This window comes from Oncorhynchus clarkii, chromosome 8 (assembly GCF_045791955.1).
Source record: "Oncorhynchus clarkii lewisi isolate Uvic-CL-2024 chromosome 8, UVic_Ocla_1.0, whole genome shotgun sequence".
Lineage (NCBI taxonomy): Eukaryota > Metazoa > Chordata > Actinopteri > Salmoniformes > Salmonidae > Oncorhynchus > Oncorhynchus clarkii.
This window is the reverse complement of record NC_092154.1, coordinates 25343346-25367401: the sequence shown is the minus strand read 5'-3', so window position 1 is coordinate 25367401 and position 24056 is coordinate 25343346. Positions and strand designations below refer to the sequence as shown.

The 24056-nt window shown below is 43.4% G+C and overlaps 1 protein-coding gene and 1 long non-coding RNA gene across 3 annotated transcripts in view; one reads left to right on the top strand and one right to left on the bottom strand.

The window, feature by feature from the left end:
* The window catches only part of LOC139415168 (calcipressin-2-like), a 136812-nt gene that overhangs the window by 2097 nt on the left and 110659 nt on the right, over window positions 1-24056 (top strand). The window contains exons 1-2 of one of the 2 annotated variants that reach the window (XM_071163049.1): window positions 503-519; window positions 2234-2451. In XM_071163049.1, the coding sequence (XP_071019150.1) occupies window positions 2236-2451 (216 nt within the window). In that variant the 5' untranslated portion in view covers window positions 503-519; window positions 2234-2235. Of the gene's footprint in view, window positions 1-502; window positions 520-2233; window positions 2452-24056 lie in introns of those variants that run through there. The other variant, XM_071163048.1, reaches the window with a different exon arrangement.
* On the bottom strand, window positions 11159-11949 carry LOC139415169 (uncharacterized). Its single transcript, XR_011634945.1, has 3 exons — window positions 11877-11949; window positions 11714-11777; window positions 11159-11545 (listed from the first exon to the last, which is right to left on the bottom strand). It is a non-coding gene; the product is annotated as an uncharacterized lncRNA (long non-coding RNA).

The following is a 24056-nucleotide window of genomic DNA, read 5'->3' as shown; positions in this document are numbered from 1 at the left end:
TACACACATCCCTTCAGCAGAGACAGACAGCAGAGACAAATGGCTGTGTGTGTGAGCGAAAGAGAACGCATCCGTGTGTGTCCGAGAGAGAGAGCATCCGTGTGTTTGCGTGTGAGTCGAGAGCTAGCGTCCGTGAGTGTGTGTGTGCAAGAGCATCTGTATGTGTATGTGTGTGTGTGTGTGTGCGCGTGCTCTTGTTTTGGGCTCACTAACAGCCTTGTCTTAGACCACAGGGCACGCTTCTGATATTGAAATGAAACGAGGCCCTACTGGTCTGGAACACTTCAATTTAATCAGGTGCCCCAGCGATCTGTGCATTTCATTAGTTCTGCAGCTATTTATAGCAGCGTTTACACAGGCCAGGAATGATCCAGACAGCCACTATCTATAGCCTTTTGTGTGTGTTTGTGTGTGTGTGTGTGTGACAGGTGATGGGCTATTGATCCTAAAATAACCATGTGGTGACAGTGCTGGCTTGCCGGTGGACTGGACATGTCGGGGTGTATTAATGACGGGAAGGTGTGACAAGCCCCTTGTTCCTCCACTTCTCCCTATCTCCTTCTCACCTCCACCTCCCTCCCTTCCTCTCTCCACTTTTATCTCTGTTCTACTCCCCTACTCCACCTCTCTCCATCCTCTACTCTACCCTCTCACCCTCCAATTATCCTCTCCTCTTTTCTACCACATCCCTCTCCTCCACTCCTCTCCATCTCTCCTCCTTCCATCCCCATTCCTTCCCCCATTACACCTCTGTGGGAGCACCCATCGTAAACCCATCACCTAATCTTTTGCCAGAATATTACTGACCTGGGCCAGAGATTAACATCTGTTGGCTGGAGTTTAGAGAGGTAAACACTCTCTTTCTCTATTCGCTCTCGCTCCGACTCTCTCTCTCTATCTCTCTATCTCTCTCTTTCTGACTGCCTGTCTCTCTCTCTGTCTGCCTGTCTGTCTCTCAGTGTTGTTCTTTTACTTTCCTGTGGAGTGTTTTAGAAGGCATCAGTAGTTGTGAGAGCAGAGAGAGTGTAAAAAGACTCTATAACCAGTCTGATTAATCAGATCACCATTTCATCTGAATCATGCTAGGTTCACTTTAGATATATGAGAAAATATAGATGGGTAAGAGAGGGAGGGAGGGAGGGAGGGAGAGGTGGGGGTACAGGGGTTCATAACCAAGATGATGTCATAGTAAAACAGCCTGGAAGGTTAGTCTCAGAACACATTTGTTATTATAGGACATGAGCTAGAGATGCAAACCAACAGTGCAGGACTAGTTGTGTGTATTTAACGGACTGAGTTTGAGCTCCATTATTCAGTAACATCAGTGGTCAGTTAGCCTTCCCATTGAACTGGTACGAAGGACAGTTTGACTGTCCACTTCCTCCACCCTTGAAGCCACCATTACTCTCTGCAAGGATTCATCACAGCATTTGGACTGAGCTCACCCTCATCTCTCTCTCTCTCTCTCTCTCTCTCTCTCTCTCTCTCTCTCTCTCTCTCTCTCTCTCTCTCTCTCTCTCTCTCTCTCTCTCTCTCTCTCTCTCTCTCTCTCTCTCTCTCTCTCTCTCTCTCTCTCTCTCTCTCTCTCTCTCTCTCTCTCTCTCTCTTTCTCTCTCTCTCTCTCTCTCTCTCTCTCTCTCTCTCTCTCTCTCTCTCTCTCTCTCTCTCTCTCTCTCTCTCTCTCTCTCTCTCTCTCTCTCTCTCTCTCTCTCTCTCTCTCTCTCTCTCTCTCTCTCTCTCTGTCTCTCTCTCTCTCTCTCTCTCTGTCTCTCTCTCTCTCTCTCTCTCTGTCTCTCTCTCTCTGTCTCTCTCTCTCTCTCTCTCTCTCTCTCTCTCTCTCTCTCTCTCTCTCTCTCTGTCTCTCTCTCTCTCTCTTTCTTTCTCTCTCTCTCTCTCTCTCTCTCTCTCTCTCTCTCTCTCTCTCTCTCTCTCTGTCTCTCTCTCTCTCTCTCTCTCTCTCTCTCTCTCTCTCTCTCTCTCTCTCTCTCTCTGTCTCTCTCTCTCTCTCTCTCTCTGTCTCTCTCTCTCCCTCTCTCTCTCTCTCTCTCTCTCTGTCTCTCTCTCTCTGTCTCTCTCTCTCTCTCTCTCTCTCTCTCTGTCTCTCTCTCTCTCTCTCTCTCTCTCTCTCTCTCTCTCCCTGTCTCTCTCTCTCTCTCTGTCTCTCTGTCTCTCTCTCTCTCTCTCTCTCTCTCTCTCTCTCTCTCTCTCTCTCTCTCTCTCTCTCTGTCTCTAGCCATGAAGGGGGATCATTTATTTTCCAACCTGAGAAAAGCCACGTTCTACCAGCGGGTCTACCTACTGGGAGGAGAGGAGCTGCTGGTGCTGCAAAGCACTGTGGGAGTTTCCACGCTGGGTGACAGCTTCCATCAGATCACCGACTTCAACGACCTACCCACCTCCCTATTTGCCTGCAACGTGGACCAGTCCGTGTTTGAGGAGCAGGATGGCAAGGTAAGGTCAAACCACTCTCTTCCTATCTATGGGGGAGATAGTTGCACAATGTTCCCCCTGCTATTTTCACTCAGGCCTAGTTTGTTCTCATTTGGCAACCCATCTGAGGAAAAGTGTGATTCAAGGTGATGAAATTGTAAAGGTAACATTGACCTTGTTTTTCCTCCTGGTCCATGCTTCCTCCACAGATCTTGTTATCTACTGTATGATTGTGTTCTTGGTGCTGTATTTGTGTGTTGTTGCGCTTTGGTCCCCATCGTAATGAAATAATGAATTCAGAACATATTGATTCTCCACGCAGTCCCGTGTGGCTCAGTTGGTAGCGCATGGCGATTGCAGAGCGTCTGCTAAATGACTAAAATGTAAATGAATAAATTAAATAAATGTCTTATTGAGGGCAATTTGTCCTTGGCAAACAAACACAGCAAATATCTCTCTGACCTACTGCATCCACTCTGTGGATGCCTGGCAGCCATTTTCTCCATTTATCTGGTCTGCTGATGGGTATCATGTCTCTCGGGCTGTCCTCGTACCCCACACTGTCCTCATCCTGAGGGGGCGGGGCGGCAGGGTAGCCTAGTGGTTAGAGCGTTGGACTAGTAACCGAAAGGTTGCAAGTTCAAATCCCCGAGCTGACAACGTACAAATCTGTCGTTCTGCCCCTGAACAGGCAGTTAACCCACTGTTCCTAGGCCGTCATTGAAAATAAGAATTTGTTCTTAACTGACTTGCCTAGTAAAATAAAGGTAAAATAAATAAATAAAAATAAAATCCTTGCCCCAACCCAGCCCCATTCCCCAGCCTGCGTCAGTCAGAGGAGAGACATTAGCTGGTTGACCACCCCGCTTCTTTGAGCCTTATGCTGTGTGACAGATGCATACAGAAGCCATTCCTCCAGTACAGCGACAGGCTAAAGGTGATCTATCACCCATCCCAGTCACATATCAAATCAAATGTTATTTGTCACATGCGTCGGATACAACAGGTGTGGACTTTACCGTGAAATGCTTGCTAGCACTTTCCCAACAATTAAGAGTTAAAAAGTAAGAAAATGAGCAAATAGAAAAGGATATAGTAACACAAAATATGAACACAAAGTAATAAGGCTATATACAAGGAGTACCCAGTCAATGTGCTGGGGTATTAGGTAATTGAGGTATTATGTAGAGGTAAAAGTGACTAGGTAATCAGGATAGCTAATAAACAGAGCTGGAGCACCGTGTGTGTGTGTGTGTGTGTGCGTGCATGGCATCAATACGCATGCATTTTTGTGTGTGTGAGTGTGTGTGAGCATATGTAGTGTGTGTGTGTGCGCGTATGTAGTGTGTGTGTGTGCGCGTGTGTGTGGTTTCAATATGCATGCATTTTTGTGTGTGTGAGCATATGTAGTGTGTGTGTGTATGTGGGAGTGTCACTTTAGTATGTGTGAGAGTAAGAGAGCCAGTGCAAGAGAGAGCCAGTGCAGGAGAGTAAGTGCAACAAAAAAAAGGGCAATGTACTGGGCCATATGCTCTACCCTCTGTAGCGCCTTGCGGTCAGATTCCAAGCAGTTGACATACCAGGTGGTGATGCAGCCAATCAAGATGCTCTCAATGGTGCAGCTGTAGAACGTTTTGAGGATCTGAGGGCCCATGCCAAATCTTTTCAGCCTCCTGATGGGGAAGAGGCGTTGTCGTGCCCTCTTCATGACTGTGTTTGTGTGTTTTGGGTCATGACAGGTCCTTAGTGATGTGGACACCAAGGAACTTACAGTTCTCGACCCGCTTCTCTACAGCCCGGTCGATGTGAATGGAGGCGTCCTCGGGCCCTCCGTTTCCTCTAATCCACGATAAACTCCTGTGTCTTTCTGATGTTGAAGGAGAGGTTGTTGTACTGGCACCGCACTGCCAGGTCTCTGACCTCCTCCTTGTAGGCTGTCTCATCGGTGATCAGGCCTACCACTTTCATGTTGTCGGCAAACTAAGCACGCACCCATGAGGGGCCCCCCGTGTTGAGGGTCAGCGTGGCGGATGTGTTGTTGCCTACCCTTACCACCTGGGGGCGGCCAGTCAGGAAGTCCAGGATCCAGTTGCACAGGGAGGTGTTTAATCCCAGGGTCCTTAGTTTATGGTGTTGAACGCTGAGCTGTAGTCGGTGAACAGCAATCTCACGTAGGTGTTCCTTTTGTCCAGGTGGGAAAGGGAAGTCTGGAGTGCAAAAAAGGTTGTGTCGTCTGTGGATCTGTTGGCGGGGGTATGTGAATTAGAGTGGGTCCAGGGTGTCTGGGATGATGGTGTTGATGTGAGCCATTCAAAGCATTTCATGGCTACAGATGTGATTGCTATGGGGCGATAGTCATTTACACAGGTTACCTTGGCATTCTTGGGCACATGGTGGTCTGCTTGAAACCTGTAGGTATTACCAACTGGGTCAGGGAGAGGTTGAAAATGTCAGCAAAGACACTTGCCAGCTGGTCAGCGCATGTTCTGAGTACACGTCCTGGTAATCCGTCTGGGCCTGCGGTCTTGAGAATGTTAACTTGTTTAAAGGTCTTCCCTACGGAGAGTGGGATCACATGACTTGAGGGACATCAATATGCATAAAACATACATGTGCTGCCATGACAACCAGTATAAGCATCACCATTCCATTTCCCTCTATATAATGAGCCATGCTGAACCTTAACACCAGCCTGACAAGGAGACACCATTCAGTACCTCTGCTTCTGCTGACTGATCTACCAGGAAGAAATCAGCCCAACAGAACCTGGATGTTTCCCTGTCTGTTTTTCTTCCTGATTTGCCTCGCCCTCAAATTGCTTGACCCTTGTTGGCCACGACGAGTGAAGCGTAGTTTCTGTTTGTGGACCCGGGCCAGAATCAATTCAAGTTTCTGTGATAAGATTACCTTGATGGAAAGCCCTCCGTAATGAATCATGACTATTTATAGCTACGTAGTGTTATTAGCTTGTTTCTATTAATAGTTAAGTCTGTCTGGGGAGTGGGGATGGAAAATCAGTCAGTCCTAAAGCCCCAGTGGACTGCAATGGAATTTGGAGTGTCATTGTTGGCCCTCTCAGTTCCAAGTTCTAACTACGTGATTTATCTCTGAATGTCCTCGCCGCTGAGGCTGCAGACTGTTTCCAGGACTTGGGGTGAGACACAGCCACTTGTAGAGCTGAAGGTTGTTTGAGCCAGAGCACCTCCAAGACTAATACTAAATGGCTGTAAGGGTGGAATCCCTTCCACCTGTGTGCCACAGACCTTTTCCTATAGTCCTTCACTGCTCAGGGCCTTTTCACAATCCATGGTATTGATCGTCAGCTTGGAAATGTCAAGGTACAGTGGAGGAGTCTGAGTATGATTCATAACCAGGGCGACGGGGACTGACTGACATGGCATTGCAGTTGACAGGGAGAGTTCAGGAGACTGACGTGTTGCGCCTTCTCTGTTTTCTTCTACAAGGTTATTTTCTTTGTCCTTTGAATGCTGCAACACGTTCCTGTTGAGAATGTAAGTGGGTCGTTTCACAAAATGCCATCCCTTTTGATATATTAAGTCAGTATTTGTGCACAAATTTTGCATTTTAAAAGCCTGTTTTATTAAACAAAGTGCTATAGACCACGTGGAAATTCTAATAAATCAGATTTGTTATATGAATAAAGACAAAGTGCCATAATTCAGCATTTTGATGTGTCTCAGTGTACACTCTGTGACTCCTAGGAAGATTTGAACCCACTTAACCCCAAAATGTTTTCACCATCATGGTAAAGTCATTTCTAAACGTTATTATTTATTTAATGTTATTAGTGATTCATTTTAAGGTCCAAAAACAACAACCTGTTCCTCATTTTAAGGTCAACCCTGTTATGTGAGCTGAACTCTCCTTTTAATATGGTGAAACTACAACTTTTTAAAATATTTATTTCTAAAGGAACATTGAACATGTTATAGTCAAATCACAGTGTATAATCAGGTGAGCCGGTTCTACACTTTCTATCAGTTTACTGGTGGGAAACTGAGCAGATCGAGCAGAACAGGTCTACCCATAGATAGACAGGCTATCATTATGTTAATTTTTATTTTATTTTTTTTGTGAAGCTTGCATTCAATTGCCCCTTCCTGTTGCACACAACAAGCTTCCATTTTTCCAGTTACAAGGAGATTTATGGCTGGTGTAAGATGAAGTCATTAATCCTGTTACGGTCAACCCTGTTACTTTATTTGGGACTCATTCTAGTCTTTTTTTTTTTTTTCTTGAGATGGGGAAAAAGTGTTTTTTATCCACGTGAACATGTGCTCTTTATGCCAATGTTACAATAAGGTGAAATAAACATTTAAAAAGTAGTTACACTATTTAAAAGGAACGACCCAATTGTGTAGGTTTTAGTGTCTGATAGCAGCTTTAGCTGGGGTGAGAGAACACCTTGGATCAGAAGGGGAGTCTCTGAAAGGCAATGTGTTGGCTAGACCCTAGACTAGTGTGTCCTCTGCCCCATACACTATTACAGCCAGGGTGTTGAAAGGGAGAGGGCTCAGAAATGCAACACCAATGGAAAGTTTCCTCCTTAATGGAAGGACGAAGTTGGCTATTAATGGAATGTCCGAAACAAGGATGTAGCGGAAGAAAATAGCTGATTAATGGGGAAAAACTGGAGCTGGGGGTGACCCCCTGACCGGTCAGTTCCTCTCTGAAGATCCCAAGTTTCCTGACAACATTGTAAGGAATCTAAATGTGAGGTTAGCGGTTATGTAACCCGTCGTTTCTACTTTATATGGGCATATCACTTTTATGTGCCCAGCTACAAGTATGGCCTTTTGTGCCGCATGGATAGTTTACTTAGACTAAGTACTCTGTGTGCGTCGACCCCCTACCCTATGATCCTGTCTGCTGCAAGGTTGGCCAAAGTTTAAGGAGATTAGCTGAAACAGTATCTGGGTAACAAGACACTGTGTTAAGAGTGCTGTATCAGACGGTTGCTCTCTGAACAACATTTATGGGGTGGCGGGAACAGAAAAAGTGCTGATGGTTTTGCAGCAGAAAAGCATTAACATTCCTCCGTCTCCACTTTATTGAGTTAGCCAGCGAGGATACACACAGAGACTTGGGCTTTTTGTTTTGAAGCCTTGTGGTTACAATGCAATATCCATGTATGGGAGTGACTATCAATGTGCAGTTTTAAAGACTGGTTTGACCAAACACAACAAAGTTCCATCCGAGTTAGCACCTCAAAGGTTACTGTATATGTGAAGAATGTAATAGAATTCCTGCGTGGCCATCTTCAGTGACTGGGTAAGTTTCCTACTCTTTAGGGGAGTTGTTGAGACCATTTTAGAAAACTCAAAGGCATTGTGAATGAATGAGATCGATAAAATCTATAATCCCTGTTTCATCTCTGACACTGACTGAGGTCCGGAAAGGGTTTGTCCTGCCTTGTGCCAAGGGTTTAGGTCCTCCCATTCACTGCTTATGTCACTCCTGTCTCTCTCTCTCTCTCTCTCTCTCTCTCTCTCTCTCTCTCTCTCTCTCTCTCTCTCTCACTGTCTTTCTCTCTCTCTCTCTCTCACTGTCTTTCTCTCTCTCTCTCACTGTCTTTCTCTCTCTCTCTCACTGTCTCTCTCTCTCTCTCTCTCTCTCTCTCTCTCTCTCTCTCTCACTGTATCTCTCTCTCTCTCTCTCTCTCTCTCTCTCTCTCTCTCTCTCTCTCTCACTGTCTCTCTCTCTCTCTCTCTCTTTCTCTGTGTCTGTGTCCCCGCTTTGTCCCTGCTGAATTCTCAACACCCGCACCATGCCTGAGATTTCTCACTTCATGTCCAACAAAACAATGCTTTCTCATCCTCTAGGCTGCAGATGCCTGCTGGATTAAATCCACTGTTGATATTTACTCTAAGTGTCCCTGTTAGAGGACAATGGTGCCATCACTGTCTCATTGCTGTCTCTTCTACACCAGGTACTATAGAAGGCTGGGTTTGGACAGAGCAAGGAGACTGCGTTGTGTTTACTTTACCAATGGGGGCAGATTTAGGACATTGAGGAGAAATCTGTGTTTGTCTGGGCAGCAGAATCAGAGTTCTTTCCTCACATAATTTTCTCTGATGCGGAGAAGGAAAGAGCTGCTGATGGTCCCCTCTGGTCCTACAGATGTAGGATCTTAATTTGATCACCCTGTTGCAGGATAACTTTCCAACACAGGACATTTTAAACTTGTAATGTGTTTGAGGTTTAAAAAGGCTTCTAAAGTTTGTAATTTCCATTTTGAAATCCCTTACGAAAATGTTTTAAATCGTAACAAAAATGGCCATTAATTAGAATCCACATAATAATTCATATTTCCTGTTGCTGCAAGATTGTCCTGCTATGGGAGACTGGCTCAAATTAAGATCCTACATCTGTATAAATATGCACATCTGCACAGCGATGAGTCAAGCATCTTTTACATTATGCTGCTGTGTATAATAGGCTGTGGATTATTGATGGCAGTTCTCAGTCAATCGGTTAGGTGGACGCAGCAGTGAGATGTGTTTGTGCTGTTACCCAAGGTTGTAAATAAATCCCCATATATCTCTCCACCAGAGTTTCAGAGAATGGATCAGACTCTTATTGTCTCTCTCTCACCGCTCTCTCCCTCCAGTTCTCGCTCTCTCTGACTCGCTCTTCTTCTCTCTCTCCGTCTCCATCTCTCTCTCTTCTCCCTATCTCCTTAAAGAAAACGAGGAGCCTTTGCTTTGACAACAAAGTCCAGAATGCCCTTTAGAAGACATTTGCAAATATATAGCGTAATTGGTCTTCAAAGATGCCAGCTTGTAAGGGTTTGCTGGGCCTTTTTCATTGCTTTCTCTCTCTATAATATATTATGGTAATAGCATCTTGCCAGGATGAGAGAGTTAGATAGGAAAGGTAATTTATTTTCCTTCCCTTCTGGCTTTCTAACTGAAAACGGTTTGTTATTTTATTTCTTCACAATTCACAAAGTATTGCGTCTAATTACACTGGACACAAATATAAACGCAACATGTAAAGTGTAGGTCCATGTTGCATGAGCTGAAATAAAAGATCCCATAATTTTTCCCTACACACAAAAAGCTTATTTCTCTAAATGTGTTTACATCCCTGTTAGTGAACATTTCTCCTTTGGCAAGATAATCCATCTACCTGACAGGTGCTGGTATATCAAGAAGCTGCTTAAACAGCATGACCATTACACAGGTACACCCTGTTCTGGGGACAATAAAAGGCCATACTGAAATGTGCAGTTTTGTCACACAACACAATGCCACAGATGTCTCAAGTTTTGAGGGAGCGTGCAATTGGCATGCTGACTGCAGGAATGTCCACCAGAGCTGTTACCAGAGAACTAAATGTTCATTTCTCTTCCTTAAGCCGCCTTCAACATTGTTTTAGAGAATCTGGCAATATGTCCAACCGGCCTCACAACTGCAGACCACGTGTAACCACGCCAGCCCAGGACCTCCACATCCTGCTTCTTCACCTGTGGGATCGTCTGAGACCAGCTGATGAAACTGAGGAGTGTTTATGTCTGTAATAAAGCCTTTTTGTGGGGAAAAACTGTCTCCCAGGCTGACCCACAGCTAGGGCCTAATTAATTTATTTCATTTGACTGATTTCCTTATGTGAACTGTAACTCAGTAAATTAGTTTAAATTGTTGTATTTATATTTTTGTTCAGTAGAAATACTTTCACAACCACTTATCGTACTCTGTTTGTTGTGAACAGCAGATCCTCCTGTTTTGTTTTTTACTTCCTTGTTGACGCTGTAAGTTATTCCTCTGGGAGCCTGTGCTGCTCACTCTTGCCTGGAGACACGGTTGAACGGTAATAGAAGTGACCTTCGTGTTGGGGCTGAAGGGATTTAGAGAGGGAAGGGGTGTGTGTGTGTGTGTGTGCGTGTGTATGACAATAGGAGTGACCATCGTGGTGAGCTGAGCTAAAGAGACTGATCGGTACGTTGGGGACTAATAGATGTTGGTCCGCTGTGCACCATCTCACACACACACACACACACACACACACGCATGCACGCACGCAAACTAACACTCATGCTGAATGCACAGTCATATTGTGCTCTCTCTCATAGTCTTATTCACTCATATTATACTGAAGTCACTCACACATCCCCCAGGCACACACACACACGGTAGGCCTACACTTTACCAAACTCATGAAGCTTTAGCCTCAGGTAATGGGAGGAGAGACAGCCATTAACATCCAACCTCCAGCCGTGATTAGTTACATAACACCCTGCTCTACCCTTCAGATGACAGTATAAGTATCTGACATTCCAGGGCGATACAGGTACACCTAGGTACACCTGGTCAAAATGATTCTAGTATATTACCGCTTGATTTGAGTGATCACTCATTAGAGCTCTCTAATGAACCTGTTCTGGGTTCATCGCTGGCTGTCAATGGGCACAGTGCACCCCACCACGCTCTGAGAAGACATAGCAGACAATTGTTTGATATGGGTCATTATCTGAGGAAGCAAAAATAAAATACCTGTACGGGTCCCATTCATCTCGTGCAGACAGTCTCTGACACTTTCTCTGCAAACTTTCAATCAGATTAATAACAAATAAAACAGAGCTGAAATGTCGTCAAGCTGAACAAATGAATGACAGTAGATGAAGAACGCTGTCTGTTTGAGTGGATGTGTGTTAGAGTTGGCGTTTAGTGACCGTGGGAAAAGGCTTACAAGAGATCTGACTCAAATCATCCTTGACGGTCTGGTTCCTAATGAAATGACAAATCATTCTAATGAAAAACACATTGCTGTATTTGCTTAGCTATCTCAACGACCTGGGAACAAGTCATTAATAAACTGAATAACAAATCTGTTTTTTATTGTATTTCTGGTGATATCTGAGAACAACTTGCAGTCTGTCTTCTGGGTTGAAAGATTATCTAGCTTGTGCTAATGTTGTTGCAATGGATGATGTGCAGCTACACACACACACACACACACACACACACACACACACACACACACACACACACACACACACACACACACACTGGTTAATTATTAGCCTCAGGAGTCCTGTTGCTGTACCATGTCTATAGTTTGTACACAAACTCAGTAACTGCAAACACCAAATCTGTGGAGAGAGAGAGAGAGAGAGAGAGATACCTTTACAATTCCGTTTGGTTCACTCTATCACGAAAGCTCAAGAACACCAGACAGCTAGTGATTGAATCAGAATCCTCTCAGGTGCTATGTGTATGCTTCTTATGATGGTGACAAGGCTCTATCTGTGGAGACTGACCTGTTATAGAGGTCACATTCTGGATGCGGTCTGCCACAAACCGGACACCTCAATCTTATGTTCCCTTGTACAGTAAATCACAAACAAACTAGTATCAACTATACAAAAAATACAAAACTGGTCAATTCTCCATAATATCATGCACATACTGTACTACTACTACCTTGTTGTAGAATAATTATAATGCTAGGTTTTTCCATCTTCGGTTACTGTGGTATAAAGTGTGTATGTACAGGCTGTGTGTGTGTGTGTGCACGCCTTGTTATTGTCATACCCTGCAATGTCTGTGACGCGAAGGTCACAAGGTCACACCGCGCTGCTGATTCCACAACAAATGCTTCCGGGGGAAGCAAATATGGGACAGCTCTCAAACACACCACACATACTCAGCCACAGCTACTCATGGCTTTAGGCTTTTCACGGGGTGCTTCATGATGTAGTTTTTAATGATATTGAATCTTTCCAGTAGACAAATATAAGCACCCACCAAATGATTGTATTATTGGAACGTATTGACTGGAGATAGCAGATGTTTTCAGCTGTAAGGGAGTCATGGTATTGTGCTGGTAGTGGAGGATATGGCAGAGTTTTCTGAAGTATTTGTTGGATAAGAGCAGGGTTTCTTCTGGATCAAAAAATGGCTTAGGTGGTAGGTGTGGATGGGGGGGTGGGCCTGTGGTAATGGGTGTTGGTCTTTCGGCAGGCTGCATTTGGTCCGGGCCCTGGGAAAGAACATTTTAAAGGTCCCTGTCTTGGCAGGGGTGCTGTTTTAAAGTAAATGTCCTGCAATTCTATCCATTTTTTCATGGAGCTGAGAGAGAACAATGCTGTTTTAATCCTAATTTCCTGCATTATCTTTGTCCATTATCTCTTCAACATACTTTCTATCCGTTTATATATTTTTGTCCCAAACATTATTTTTATTTTTCTACTGTTTGGACCTAAGTGGCCCGCCCAAGACTTGTCTACGCACACATGTCTGTGTGTGTGCATGTGTGTGTGCGTGTGCGTGTGCTGGCAGCTTCCTGCCCTGCTCCTGTGTGAGGGAAAGTAGATGGAAATATCCAGTGAGTGAGCATCCCTCTGGCCCAGGGCTGATAGCCAGACCATAATCACCTCCACAGAGCAGCGACAGGAAGTGGCTCGCACTCACAACCTTCACCTCTGGGAGTTGTGTGTGTGTGTGTGTGTGTGTGTGTGTGTGTGTGTGTGTGTGTGCGCGTGCGTGCGTGCGTGCGTGTGTGTGAGCTCTCCTAGGTCCTGAATAACAGCTTCCTGAGACAGACATACAGTATATCATATTAACACACACACTGATGCACGACTGCACACTATACACACACACATACTGACTCTGAGGAGCTGCCATTCACAGCTCCTAACTAGTTTCCATAAGACTGTCTTTTTGATAAGGATATGTATTGACTGTCTTTTTGATAAGGATATGTATCGACCATCTTTTTGATAAGGATATGTATTTAATTGTCTTTTTGATAAGGATATGTATTGACTGTCTTTTTAATAAGGATATGTATTGGCTGTCTTTTCGATAAGGATATGTATCGACCGTCTTTTTGATAAGGATATGTATTGGCTGTCTTTTCGATAAGGATATGTATCGACCGTCTTTTTGATAAGGATATGTATTGACTGTCTTTTTGATAATGATATGTATTGACTGTCTTTTTGATAAGGATATGTATCGACCATCTTTTTGATAAGGATATGTATTGACTGTCTTTTTGATAAGGATATGTATTGACTGTCTTTTTGATAAGGATATGTATCAACCATCTTTTTGATAAGGATATGTATTGACTGTCTTTTTGATAAGGATATGTATTGACTGTCTTTTTGATAAGGATATGTATTGGCTGTCTTTTCGATAAGGATATGTATCGACCGTCTTTTTGATAAGGATATGTATTGGCTGTCTTTTCGATAAGGATATGTATCGACCGTCTTTTTGATAAGGATATGTATTGACTGTCTTTTTGATAAGGATATGTATTGACTGTCTTTTTGATAAGGATATGTATTGACTGTCTTTTTGATAAGGATATGTATCGACCATCTTTTTGATAAGGATATGTATTGACTGTCTTTTCGATAAGGATATGTATTGACTGTCTTTTTGATAAGGATATGTATTGACTGTCTTTTTGATAAGGATATGTATTGACTGTCTTTTTGATAAGGATATGTATTGACCATCTTTTTGATAAGGATATGTATCGACCATCTTTTTGATAAGGATATGTATTGACTGTCTTTTTGATAAGGATATGTATTGACTGTCTTTTTGATAAGGATATGTATTGACTGTCTTTTTGATAAGGATATGTATCGACCATCTTTTCGATAAGGATATGTATTGACTGTCTTTTCGATAAGGATATGTATTGACTGTCTTTTTGATAAGGATACGTATTGACTGTCTTTTTGATAAGGATATGTATTGACTGTCTTTTCGATAAGGATATGTATTGACTGTCTTTTTGATAAGGATATGTATTGACTGTCTTTTTGATAAGGATATGTATCGACCATCTTTTTGATAAGGATATGTATTGACTGTCTTTTTGATAAGAATATGTATTGACTGTCTTTTTGATAAGGATATGTATTGATTGTCTTTTTGATAAGGATATGTATTGACTGTCTTTTTAATAAGGATATGTATTGATTGTCTTTTTGATAAGGATATGTATCGACCATCTTTTTGATAAGGCTATGTATTGACTGTCTTTTTGATAAGGATATGTATTGACTGTCTTTTTAATAAGGATATGTATTGATTGTCTTTTTGACAAGGATATGTATCGACCATCTTTTTGATAAGGATATGTATTGACTGTCTTTTTGATAAGGATATGTATTGACTGTCTTTTTAATAAGGATATGTATTGACTGTCTTTTTGATAAGGATATGTATTGACTGTCTTTTTGATAAGGATATGTATTGACTGTCTTTTTAATAAGGATATGTATTGATTGTCTTTTTGATAAGGATATGTATTGACCATCTTTTTGATAAGGATATGTATTGACTGTCTTTTTGATAAGGATATGTATTGACTGTCTTTTTAATAAGGATATGTATTGACTGTCTTTTCGATAAGGATATGTATTGACTGTCTTTTTAATAAGGATATGTATTGATTGTCTTTTTGATAAGGATATGTATCGACCATCTTTTTGATAAGGATATGCATTGACTGTCTTTTTAATAAGGATATGTATCGACCATCTTTTTGATAAGGATATGTATTGATTGTCTTTTTGATAAGGATATGTATTGACTGTCTTTTTAATAAGGATATGTATTGATTGTCTTTTTTGATAAGGATATGTATTGACTGTCTTTTCGATAAGGATATGTATTGACTGTCTTTTCGATAAGGATATGTATTGACTGTCTTTTTAATAAGGATATGTATTGATTGTCTTTTTGATAAGGATATGTATCGACCATCTTTTTGATAAGGATATGTATTGACTGTCTTTTTGATAAGGATATGTATTGACTGTCTTTTTAATAAGGATATGTATTGACTGTCTTTTCGATAAGGATATGTATTGACTGTCTTTTTAATAAGGATATGTATTGATTGTCTTTTTGATAAGGATATGTATCGACCATCTTTTTGATAAGGATATGCATTGACTGTCTTTTTAATAAGGATATGTATCGACCATCTTTTTGATAAGGATATGTATTGATTGTCTTTTTGATAAGGATATGTATTGACTGTCTTTTTAATAAGGATATGTATTGATTGTCTTTTTGATAAGGATATGTATTGATTGTCTTACCTCTTGTGATTGGATTTGTGCAGTAAAACCCTCCAATTTAGTCAAATGTTGTTTTGAGTTGAACTATTGGTTTTTGTCCAAAGCTTTTTAATATTTAGTGGCAGAGAATGAGAGAAATACAATGAGAGAAATATGGAGACAAGCCAGGGTGGGAAGAGTAAGAGAGGGAGGAGGAGATATGTGTGTGTGTTCTTGGCTGCTGACGCACATGGCAGGGCGTCGCTATGTGTCATCACATCGTCAGACTCCGGCCCTGCAGGGTGACTGGCGCTGCCTCTGGGCCCTGGGGGGCACAGTCACAGATGCTGGGCCACAGCCCTGACAGGCATGAAGCACAAACAGGCATACACAGACACACGAATGCACGCACTCATGCACACACACACACACGCACGCACACACACACACACACACACACACACACACACACACACACACACACACACACACACACACGCCCCTACCTAGTTTCCAACCACTTAGGCTACCAGCTGTGGATCAGGGAAGACGCTGTGGGGCTGTCAGTCAGGCTGGGAAGAGAGGTGGATGGTAATGGGGGGAGGGAGGGAGGCTGTGGGGGTAGGGGTGAGCCTATCCAACCCAACCCTGCTATGTTCTTGTTGTTGTAACATTGTAATGCCATATCTTTCTGGAGCCATGCCATTCTGTTTCAGAGCTCTGTGGAATGCATTCTGGGCCGGAGCACCAGGTGGCAGGCTTGTCTGGAACAGAGTTGGCATGCTTTACTGGTCACCTGAGTAGCTCTCGCAGTAGATAGCTGATCACCTCAAACACAGAGATCAACACAGCTCTGATGCTGTCATCATGTAAGCTCATGTAGACTGGATCAAAATGGCTTCCTCCTGAAAGACTGTTTAGCACTGGGTTTTATAGAACCGTCTGATAACAATTTGTAAGGAATGACAAATACATGTGGTTCAGTCCTAATGCCAAGCCATTTAGTCATGTTGATAATATATGTTCCTCAGAGTCTAGTGGAAACTCCCTGAGACCTCCTGTATAGAAAGGGAGACATGGGGAAAACATAGACGCTGTGGTGCACATGGAGATACGCTGTGTTTCAGAGTATGACACGGCTGGGAACTAGATTAGGGTTGTAGTTCTGCTGGACCCTCTGTAGCTATGTTCAGGCAATTGGATTCCTTTACAAATGACAGCCCATGCTCATGTAGTTCTACCTGTGATGGGGAGTCTACCTAGCTAATAGCTCTGTGGTTTTACAGTATCGCAAACCATTCTGTGGTTTATTTGTCCATGGGAAAGATTTGATTTGAAGTCCAGGCTAGGATCCAGATTGGATTGAATTCCACTAGTGTTTGTTGTTTAAGTCCAGTGTGTTCCTGCTCTGTGTAACTCAAAGGGCTGTGTTGTTGCTCAGTCAGTCACTTATCACAATGAGGAGGAGCATTGCAACATCCGGCTCCAGGCCCCCGACATGGATACAAGTGGAAAATCTATAAATTGATGAATGTTGGGAAGGAGAGAGGGAGAGAGGCTGATGGGACCAGCTGGATGCAGCTGTGCTAGAGGAGTGTGTGTGTGTGTGTGTGTGTGTTTGTGTGTGTGTGTGTGTGTGTGTGTGTGTGTGTGTGTGTGTGTGTGTGTGTGTGTGTGTGTGTATGCGTGTGTGCGTGCGTGCGAGCGAGAGTGAGTGAGTGAGACCAGGACGTACTGTACAGTGCAATGGTCTGACCTGCCCTCTGTGCTTTGTGGTGGAGTGTAGACCTTTATTAGCTGTGAAGTAGCAGAGGGACCGTTTGTTTTAACTTTACCCTACAATGGCCTTTAACTGGTCACTGTTGTCACTGCTGAGAGAGAGAGACCGGATCCATCCAGCCAAGGTTAATCAGGCCTATTGAGCTGGACTACAGTGATGATGAGCCTGGTAGTGTTATGGAAATCTCCTGCAACATCATCTTACATGCTCAGGTTGGGTTAGGAACATCATTCTCAGTAGCATGTTATAAACTAGTTCCTCACACCATTCATTCATGTAGCATTACATCCGGTCCTGTATAGCCAGGCAGACAGGCCCTGGGGGGATGCAACAGTATGACTCATAGAGTCTCTGTGGGTTAGCCCAGTGTAAGACAAGGGTACAGGTAATAGGTAGGCACCAGGGTATATTTAGCTACTGAACTGAGACCTGAAGTCAGAAATAGCCTCAGAATGGAGGGGTTCTGCAGACTTCCTAGTAGGGAATGCGTCAAATGCTTGCATAAACATGGTGACTACGCAACAGCTTAGCCATTGAGTGCAGTTAAATATGTTTCTGTGCTTATTCACATTTAGCTTTGTGTTATCTGGCCAGGCTGGCACACTTACATTTAGCTTTGTGTGATCTGGCCAGGCTGGCAGACTTACATTTAGCTTTGTGTTATCTGGCCAGGCTGGCCAGACTTACATTTAGCTTTGTGTGATCTGGCCAGGCTGGCAGACTTACATTTAGCTTTGTGTTATCTGGCCAGGCTGGCAGACTTACATTTAGCTTTGTGTTATCTGGCCAGGCTGGCCAGACTTACATTTAGCTTTGTGTTATCTGGCCAGGCTGGCAGACTTACATTTAGCTTTGTGTTATCTGGCCAGGCTGGCAGACTTACATTTAGCTTTGTGTGATCTGGCCAGGCTGGCAGACTTACATTTAGCTTTGTGAGATCTGGCCAGGCTGGCAGACTTACATTTAGCTTTGTGTGATCTGGCCAGGCTGGCAGACTTACATTTAGCTTTGTGTGTTCTGGCCAGGCTGGCAGACTTACATTTAGCTTTGTGTTATCTGGCCAGGCTGGCAGACTTACATTTAGCTTTGTGTTATCTGGCCAGGCTGGCAGACTTACATTTAGCTTTGTGTTATCTGGCCAGGCTGGCAGACTTACATTTAGCTTTGTGTGATCTGGCCAGGCTGGCAGACTTACATTTAGCTTTGTGTTATCTGGCCAGGCTGGCAGACTTACATTTAGCTTTCTGTGATCTGCCCAGGCTGGCAGACTTACATTTAGCTTTGTGTTATCTGGCCAGGCTGGCAGACTTACATTTAGCTTTGTGTGATCTGGCCAGGCTGGCAGACTTACATTTGGTGTCAATGGAGGATTTGGGCAAAAGTTGGTGTTCTGTTTCTTATCTAAGTCTTGATGTAGGCCTAAAGCCTAGAGAAAAATATTGAGTGATACCATAGTTTGCTGCATCAGTTAGGTTGATGATGTTCACTGTATTTATCTGTGGGAACTTGGGGCAGTGTAACATAGTACGTCAGACACACACACACACACACACACACACACACACACACACACACACACAGGGATGTTTTCAGAGTTACACGAGCACTGGGACATGAATAAACACCCATTTAGCATTTACTTTGTCTTCAGCCCTGCCTCATCTGTAAACTCTTGAAAGCTCAGCAGCCTCCGCTCCAGTTTATTTTTCCACGTCGCACAAATGCTTTACGAGTCTTGACAACCCAGAGCAATTCCTTTTGTGTTTATCCAAAAGCTTTCTGCCGGCTCGATAAATCAAATGTTTTGTGAGGTTGTTTCGTTTTATTTTCTTGTCAGTTTGTCCCAGCTAATTTATCTACCTCTTTTCTGTCTGGAAATACAGACAGTCCACCTTATCTTAATAAGTAGTTTACTTAATAAGTACATCACTGATGGCTTTGTTACGGAAGGTTTGGGAATCGCTTCCTTTTAGGTGGTTGTAGAATTGAACGTCTCTTTTCTAGATTTTGATCATTAGTGGGTATCGGCCAAAATCTGCTCTGCATGCATTATTTGGTGTATTATGTTGTCCTCAGAGGATATGTTTTGCAGAATTCTGCATGCTGAGTCTCAATTTAGTGTTTGTCCCATTTTGTGAATTCTTGGTTGGTGAGCGGACCCCAGACCTCACAACCATAAAGGGCAATGGGTTCTATAACTGACTCAAGTGTTTTTTGCCAGATCCTAATTGGTATGTCGAATTTTATGTTCCTTTTGATGGCATAGAATGCCCTTCTTGCCTTGTCTCTCAGGTCGTGGCAACTGGACCTTTTTTGGAACACCATTATTTTTGTCTTACTGAGATTTACTGTCAGGGCCCAGGTCTGGCAGAATCTGTGCAGAAGATCTAGGTGCTGCTGTAGGTTCTCCTTGGTTGGTGACAGAAGCACCAGATTATCAATAGACACTTGACTTCAGATTCTAGTAGGGTGAGGCCGGGTGCTGCAGACTTTTCTAGTGCCATCGCCAATTCGTTGATATATGTGCTGATGAGAGTGTGGCTTAAGCTGCATCCCTGTCTCACCCCATGGCCCTGTGGGAAGAAATGCATGTGTTTTTTGCATATTTATACCGCACACTTGTTGTTTGTGTACATTCATTTTTTAATGTCGTATGTTTTTCCCCCCAACACCACTTTCCATCAATTTGTATAGCAGACCCTCATGCCAAATTGAGTCGAAGGCTTTTTTGAAATCAACAAGCATGAGAAGACTTTGCTTTGTTTTGTTTTGGTTTGTTTGTTTGTCAATTAATGTGTGCAGGGTGAATGCGTGGTCTGTCGTACGATAATTTAGCAAAAAGCCAATTTGACATTTGCTCAGTACATTATTTTCACTGAGGAAATGTACGAGTCTGCTGTTAATGATAATGCAGAGGATTTTCCCAAGGTTGCTGTTGACACATATCCCATGGTTATTGGGGTTAAATTTGTCTCCACTTTTGTGGATTGCGGTCCTTGGTTCCTTGGTTCCAAATATTGGGAAAGATGCCAGAGCTAAGGATGATGTTAAAGAGTTTTAGTATAGCCAATAGGAATTTGTTGTCTGTATATTTGATCATTTCATTGAGGATACCATCCACACCACAAACCTTTTTGGGTTATGTCTTTGTTTTAGTATGGTCAGGGCGTGAGTTGGGTGGGTTGTCTATGTTAGTTTTTCTATGATTTGCTATTTCTGTGTTTGGCCTGGTATGGTTCTCAATCAGAGACAGCTGTCAATTGTTGTCCCTGATTGAGAACCATATTTAGGGAGCCTGTTTTCTATTGTGATTCGTGGGTGATTGTTTTCTGTTTTCTGGTGTGTGTCTGCACCAGCCAGAACTGTTTTCGGTCGTTTCTCTTTGTTAATTTGTTATTTCCGTGTTCATTTAATAAATATGGACACATACCACGCTGCACCTTGGTCCTCACCTTCTTCCACCAACAACGGCCGTTACAAAGGGATTGAATTTGTTGTTGCCCAATTGTTTTTTGGTAGGTTTCCAAACTACATTCCTTCCATCTATAGTGTTTCTTCATATTATTCAGTTCCTTTCGCTTTGATGCCTCATGATTGAGTATTGCTCTGTTCAAGTAGACTGTGATTTTGCTGTGGTCTGGGGTGTCAGTGGACTGACTGTGAACGCTCTGAGAGACTCTGGGTTGAGGTCAGTGATAAAGTAGTCTACAGAACTACTGCCAAGCGATGAGTTATAGGTGTACCTACCATAGGAGTCCTCTTGAAGCCTACCATTGACTATGTACATACTCAGCGTGCGATAGAGCTGCAGGAGTTGTGACCCGTTTTTGTTGGTTATGTTGTCATAGTTGTGGCTAGTGGGGCATATGGGGGAGGGTATGCGTCACCACAGTCAGGGGAAATACTTGCGTTTACCTGCTGTATGGTAGCAGGGTGGAAGTCTTTTTGTGGTAGCAGGGTGGAGATAACCACTTGTGCGTTGGGGAAAGTAGAAGCTTTTTCAATCACTACCTTGAGTGCTGTGGCCACCCTTTCCTGCTCTGCTCTCAGGTCGTTTGTGCCTGTGTGTGTTATTATGTGGCTGGGTGACCCTAGTTGGTCCTCAGAGAGAAGGTCTAGGGGGCGCTGGGTGTTTGGACATCAGGGTTTAGACACGGTGTTGGGGAAAAATATTATTTTCTTGTATATATTTCCCATTTGAGTCCATAAGGAGTACAATCTGTGTCTTGTTTGTCCTCAGTGGGTGTGGGGCGGTTGTCAGGAGGGCTATCAGGGTGGCTGACAGGGGGTGTGCTCAGAGGGGGTGAGATCCCCTTGGCTTGGGGTTCTTCATTTGTCTGTCCCACTGTGATGTCGACGCTATGGTCAGGGGTGGACTGTTCTGTTATGGTGTCGAGACTTTTCTCGGAAGCTCAGGTGGGCTGTTCTGCTGGCTTCTCTGCGAGGGTGGCCACCTCTCTCTAGTAGGTTGTTCTCTGTCACACGTCATCCCCCTCACCCTCTCCTCCAGCAATCTGATCCTCTCCTCTAGTGCTCAGTTCTTCTCCTGCTCCTGCTCTTTCTCCTGTAGATGTTGTCTCACTACAGTCCAGAGTGCAGATATGTCTCTCTCCATCAGCTTTCCAGGTCTGGTTAAGGGGATGTTGTTGTGCTGGACTGTTGTCTGGGTCTGTGCTGACTGGAGTGTAATCACCTGCTGTTCCAGCTCCACCTGCCTTACCTCCAGCTGGGTGAATTTAACCTTCATTTCAATGAGGGAGTAGTATTCTGTGCTGGGAGGTTGACTTTCAGCTTGGGGTTGCTCGTCTGTGGTGTTATATAATGAAGAGGTCTGGTCTGACCCGCCCGGGGTGGGGGTGGGGGTATCTTTCTCAAGGGAGAGCTTCTCCTGCTGGGCTAATTCTTTGATTAGGTGAAAGTCCAGCTGAAACTGTTGGGGTTGCCCTGTACCAATACTGTTCCAGATTTATAGAGATTTATATTAGCTGACTCAGAGTCCTCATTGTCTAATATCCTAATATCTAATTTAATCTAATCTAATTTCATTTCTAATTTCCACCCCTCGTTAACCCCCCCCCCACCCACCCTCTTAACAGAGAGGTAGTGTGTTAATATAGCACTGTGCCATGCCAGGGGATGGTCTGTGTGGAAGATCAAGTTGCTTATGTTCTCATTTTTATAAGTCAGCAAAAAGTGTCTCTTGATTTTCCATTTTGCACTCTTTTTTATCATTTTTTATCATAATTTTTACATACAGAGGGTAATGTATTTTATTTACCTCTGAACTGCAGGAGACAGATTCAAATCCCTCTGCATTTGGATGGAGTAGCCTGTTTGATTCTCCTGTTGTTGGGCTAAAGGGCTCTGACTCCTCTCACTTGACACGTCAGTGCTAATTGAAGCTGTATCTCCTTGTCCTAGCAGGCTTGGTAGTCCATCTCCTTGTCCTAGCAGGCTTGGTAGTCCAACTCCTTGTCCTAGCAGGCTTGGTAGTCCAACTCCTTGTCCTAGCAGGCTTACTAGTCCAACACTCTAACCACTAGGCTACCTGCCGCCCCATGATAGTCCAGCTCCTTGTCCTAGCAAGATTGCTAGTCCAACTCCTTGTCCTAGCAGGCTTGCTAGTCCAACTCCTTGTCCTAGCAGGCTTGGTAGTCCAACTCCTTGTCCTAGCAGGCTTGGTAGTCCAACTCCTTGTCCTAGCAGGCTTGGTAGTCCAACTCCTTGTCCTAGCAGGCTTGGTAGTCCAACTCCTTGTCCTAGCAGGCTTGGTAGTCCAACTCCTTGTCCTAGCAGGCTTGGTATCCAACTCAGCATTCAGTCCTAATAATGTCAAATATATCATTGTAATGTATTTCTCTTCTTGGCTTTTGAATATAAAATATGGCTTCAGACTAAACATTACTCACTCAGTTCCAGGTTGGATGGTGTTTTCTGTTTGTTTGCCAGAGCATTTGCTGTATAGCTTGGGCCTTCCAGGTAATTCCGTAATTCTGTCCAAAATCAGGTTGCAGGTTTTTGAGTTTTGATCTGGAGTGAAGGTTATGCTGTGGAGGGTAGAATCCTGTACATGTCCCTGCCTAAAAAAAATCTAAGTTTATCCAACTCCAAATCTATATTTTTCCAATAACATGCTGAAAAATGCAGGAGCTCACTTGCTCATGACCTCTCTGTCTCTGTCTCAGTCTCTGTCTTCTCTCTCTCTGTCTCTCTGTTTATCTTCTCTCTCTCTGTGTCTCTGTGTGTCTCTCCATCTGTCTACTCTCTGTGTGTCTCTCTGTCTCTGTGGCTCTCCATCTTCTCTCTCTCTCTGTGTCTCTCTCTCTCTGCTTATCTTCTCTCTCTCTCTCTCTCTCTCTTTCTCTCTCCCCCGTCTCTCGATATATACTCTCTCTCCTCTCTCTCTCTCTCGTCTCTCGATATATACTCTCTCTCTCTCCCGTCTCTCTATATACAGTTGAAGTCAGAAGTTGACATACACTTAGGTTGGAGTCATTAACTCGTTTTTCAAACACTCCACAAATTTCTTGTTAACAAACTATAGTTTTGGCAAGTCGGTTAGGACATCTACTTTGTGCATGACACAAGTAATTTTTACAACAATTATTTACTGACAGATTATTTCACTTATAATTCACTATTTCACAATTTCAGTGGGTCAGAAGTTTGCATACACTAAGTTGACTGTGCCTTTAAACAGCTTGGAAAATTCCAGAAAATGATGTCATGGCTTTAGAAGCTTCTGATAGGCTAATTGACTAATAGGCTAATCATTTGAGTCAATTGGAG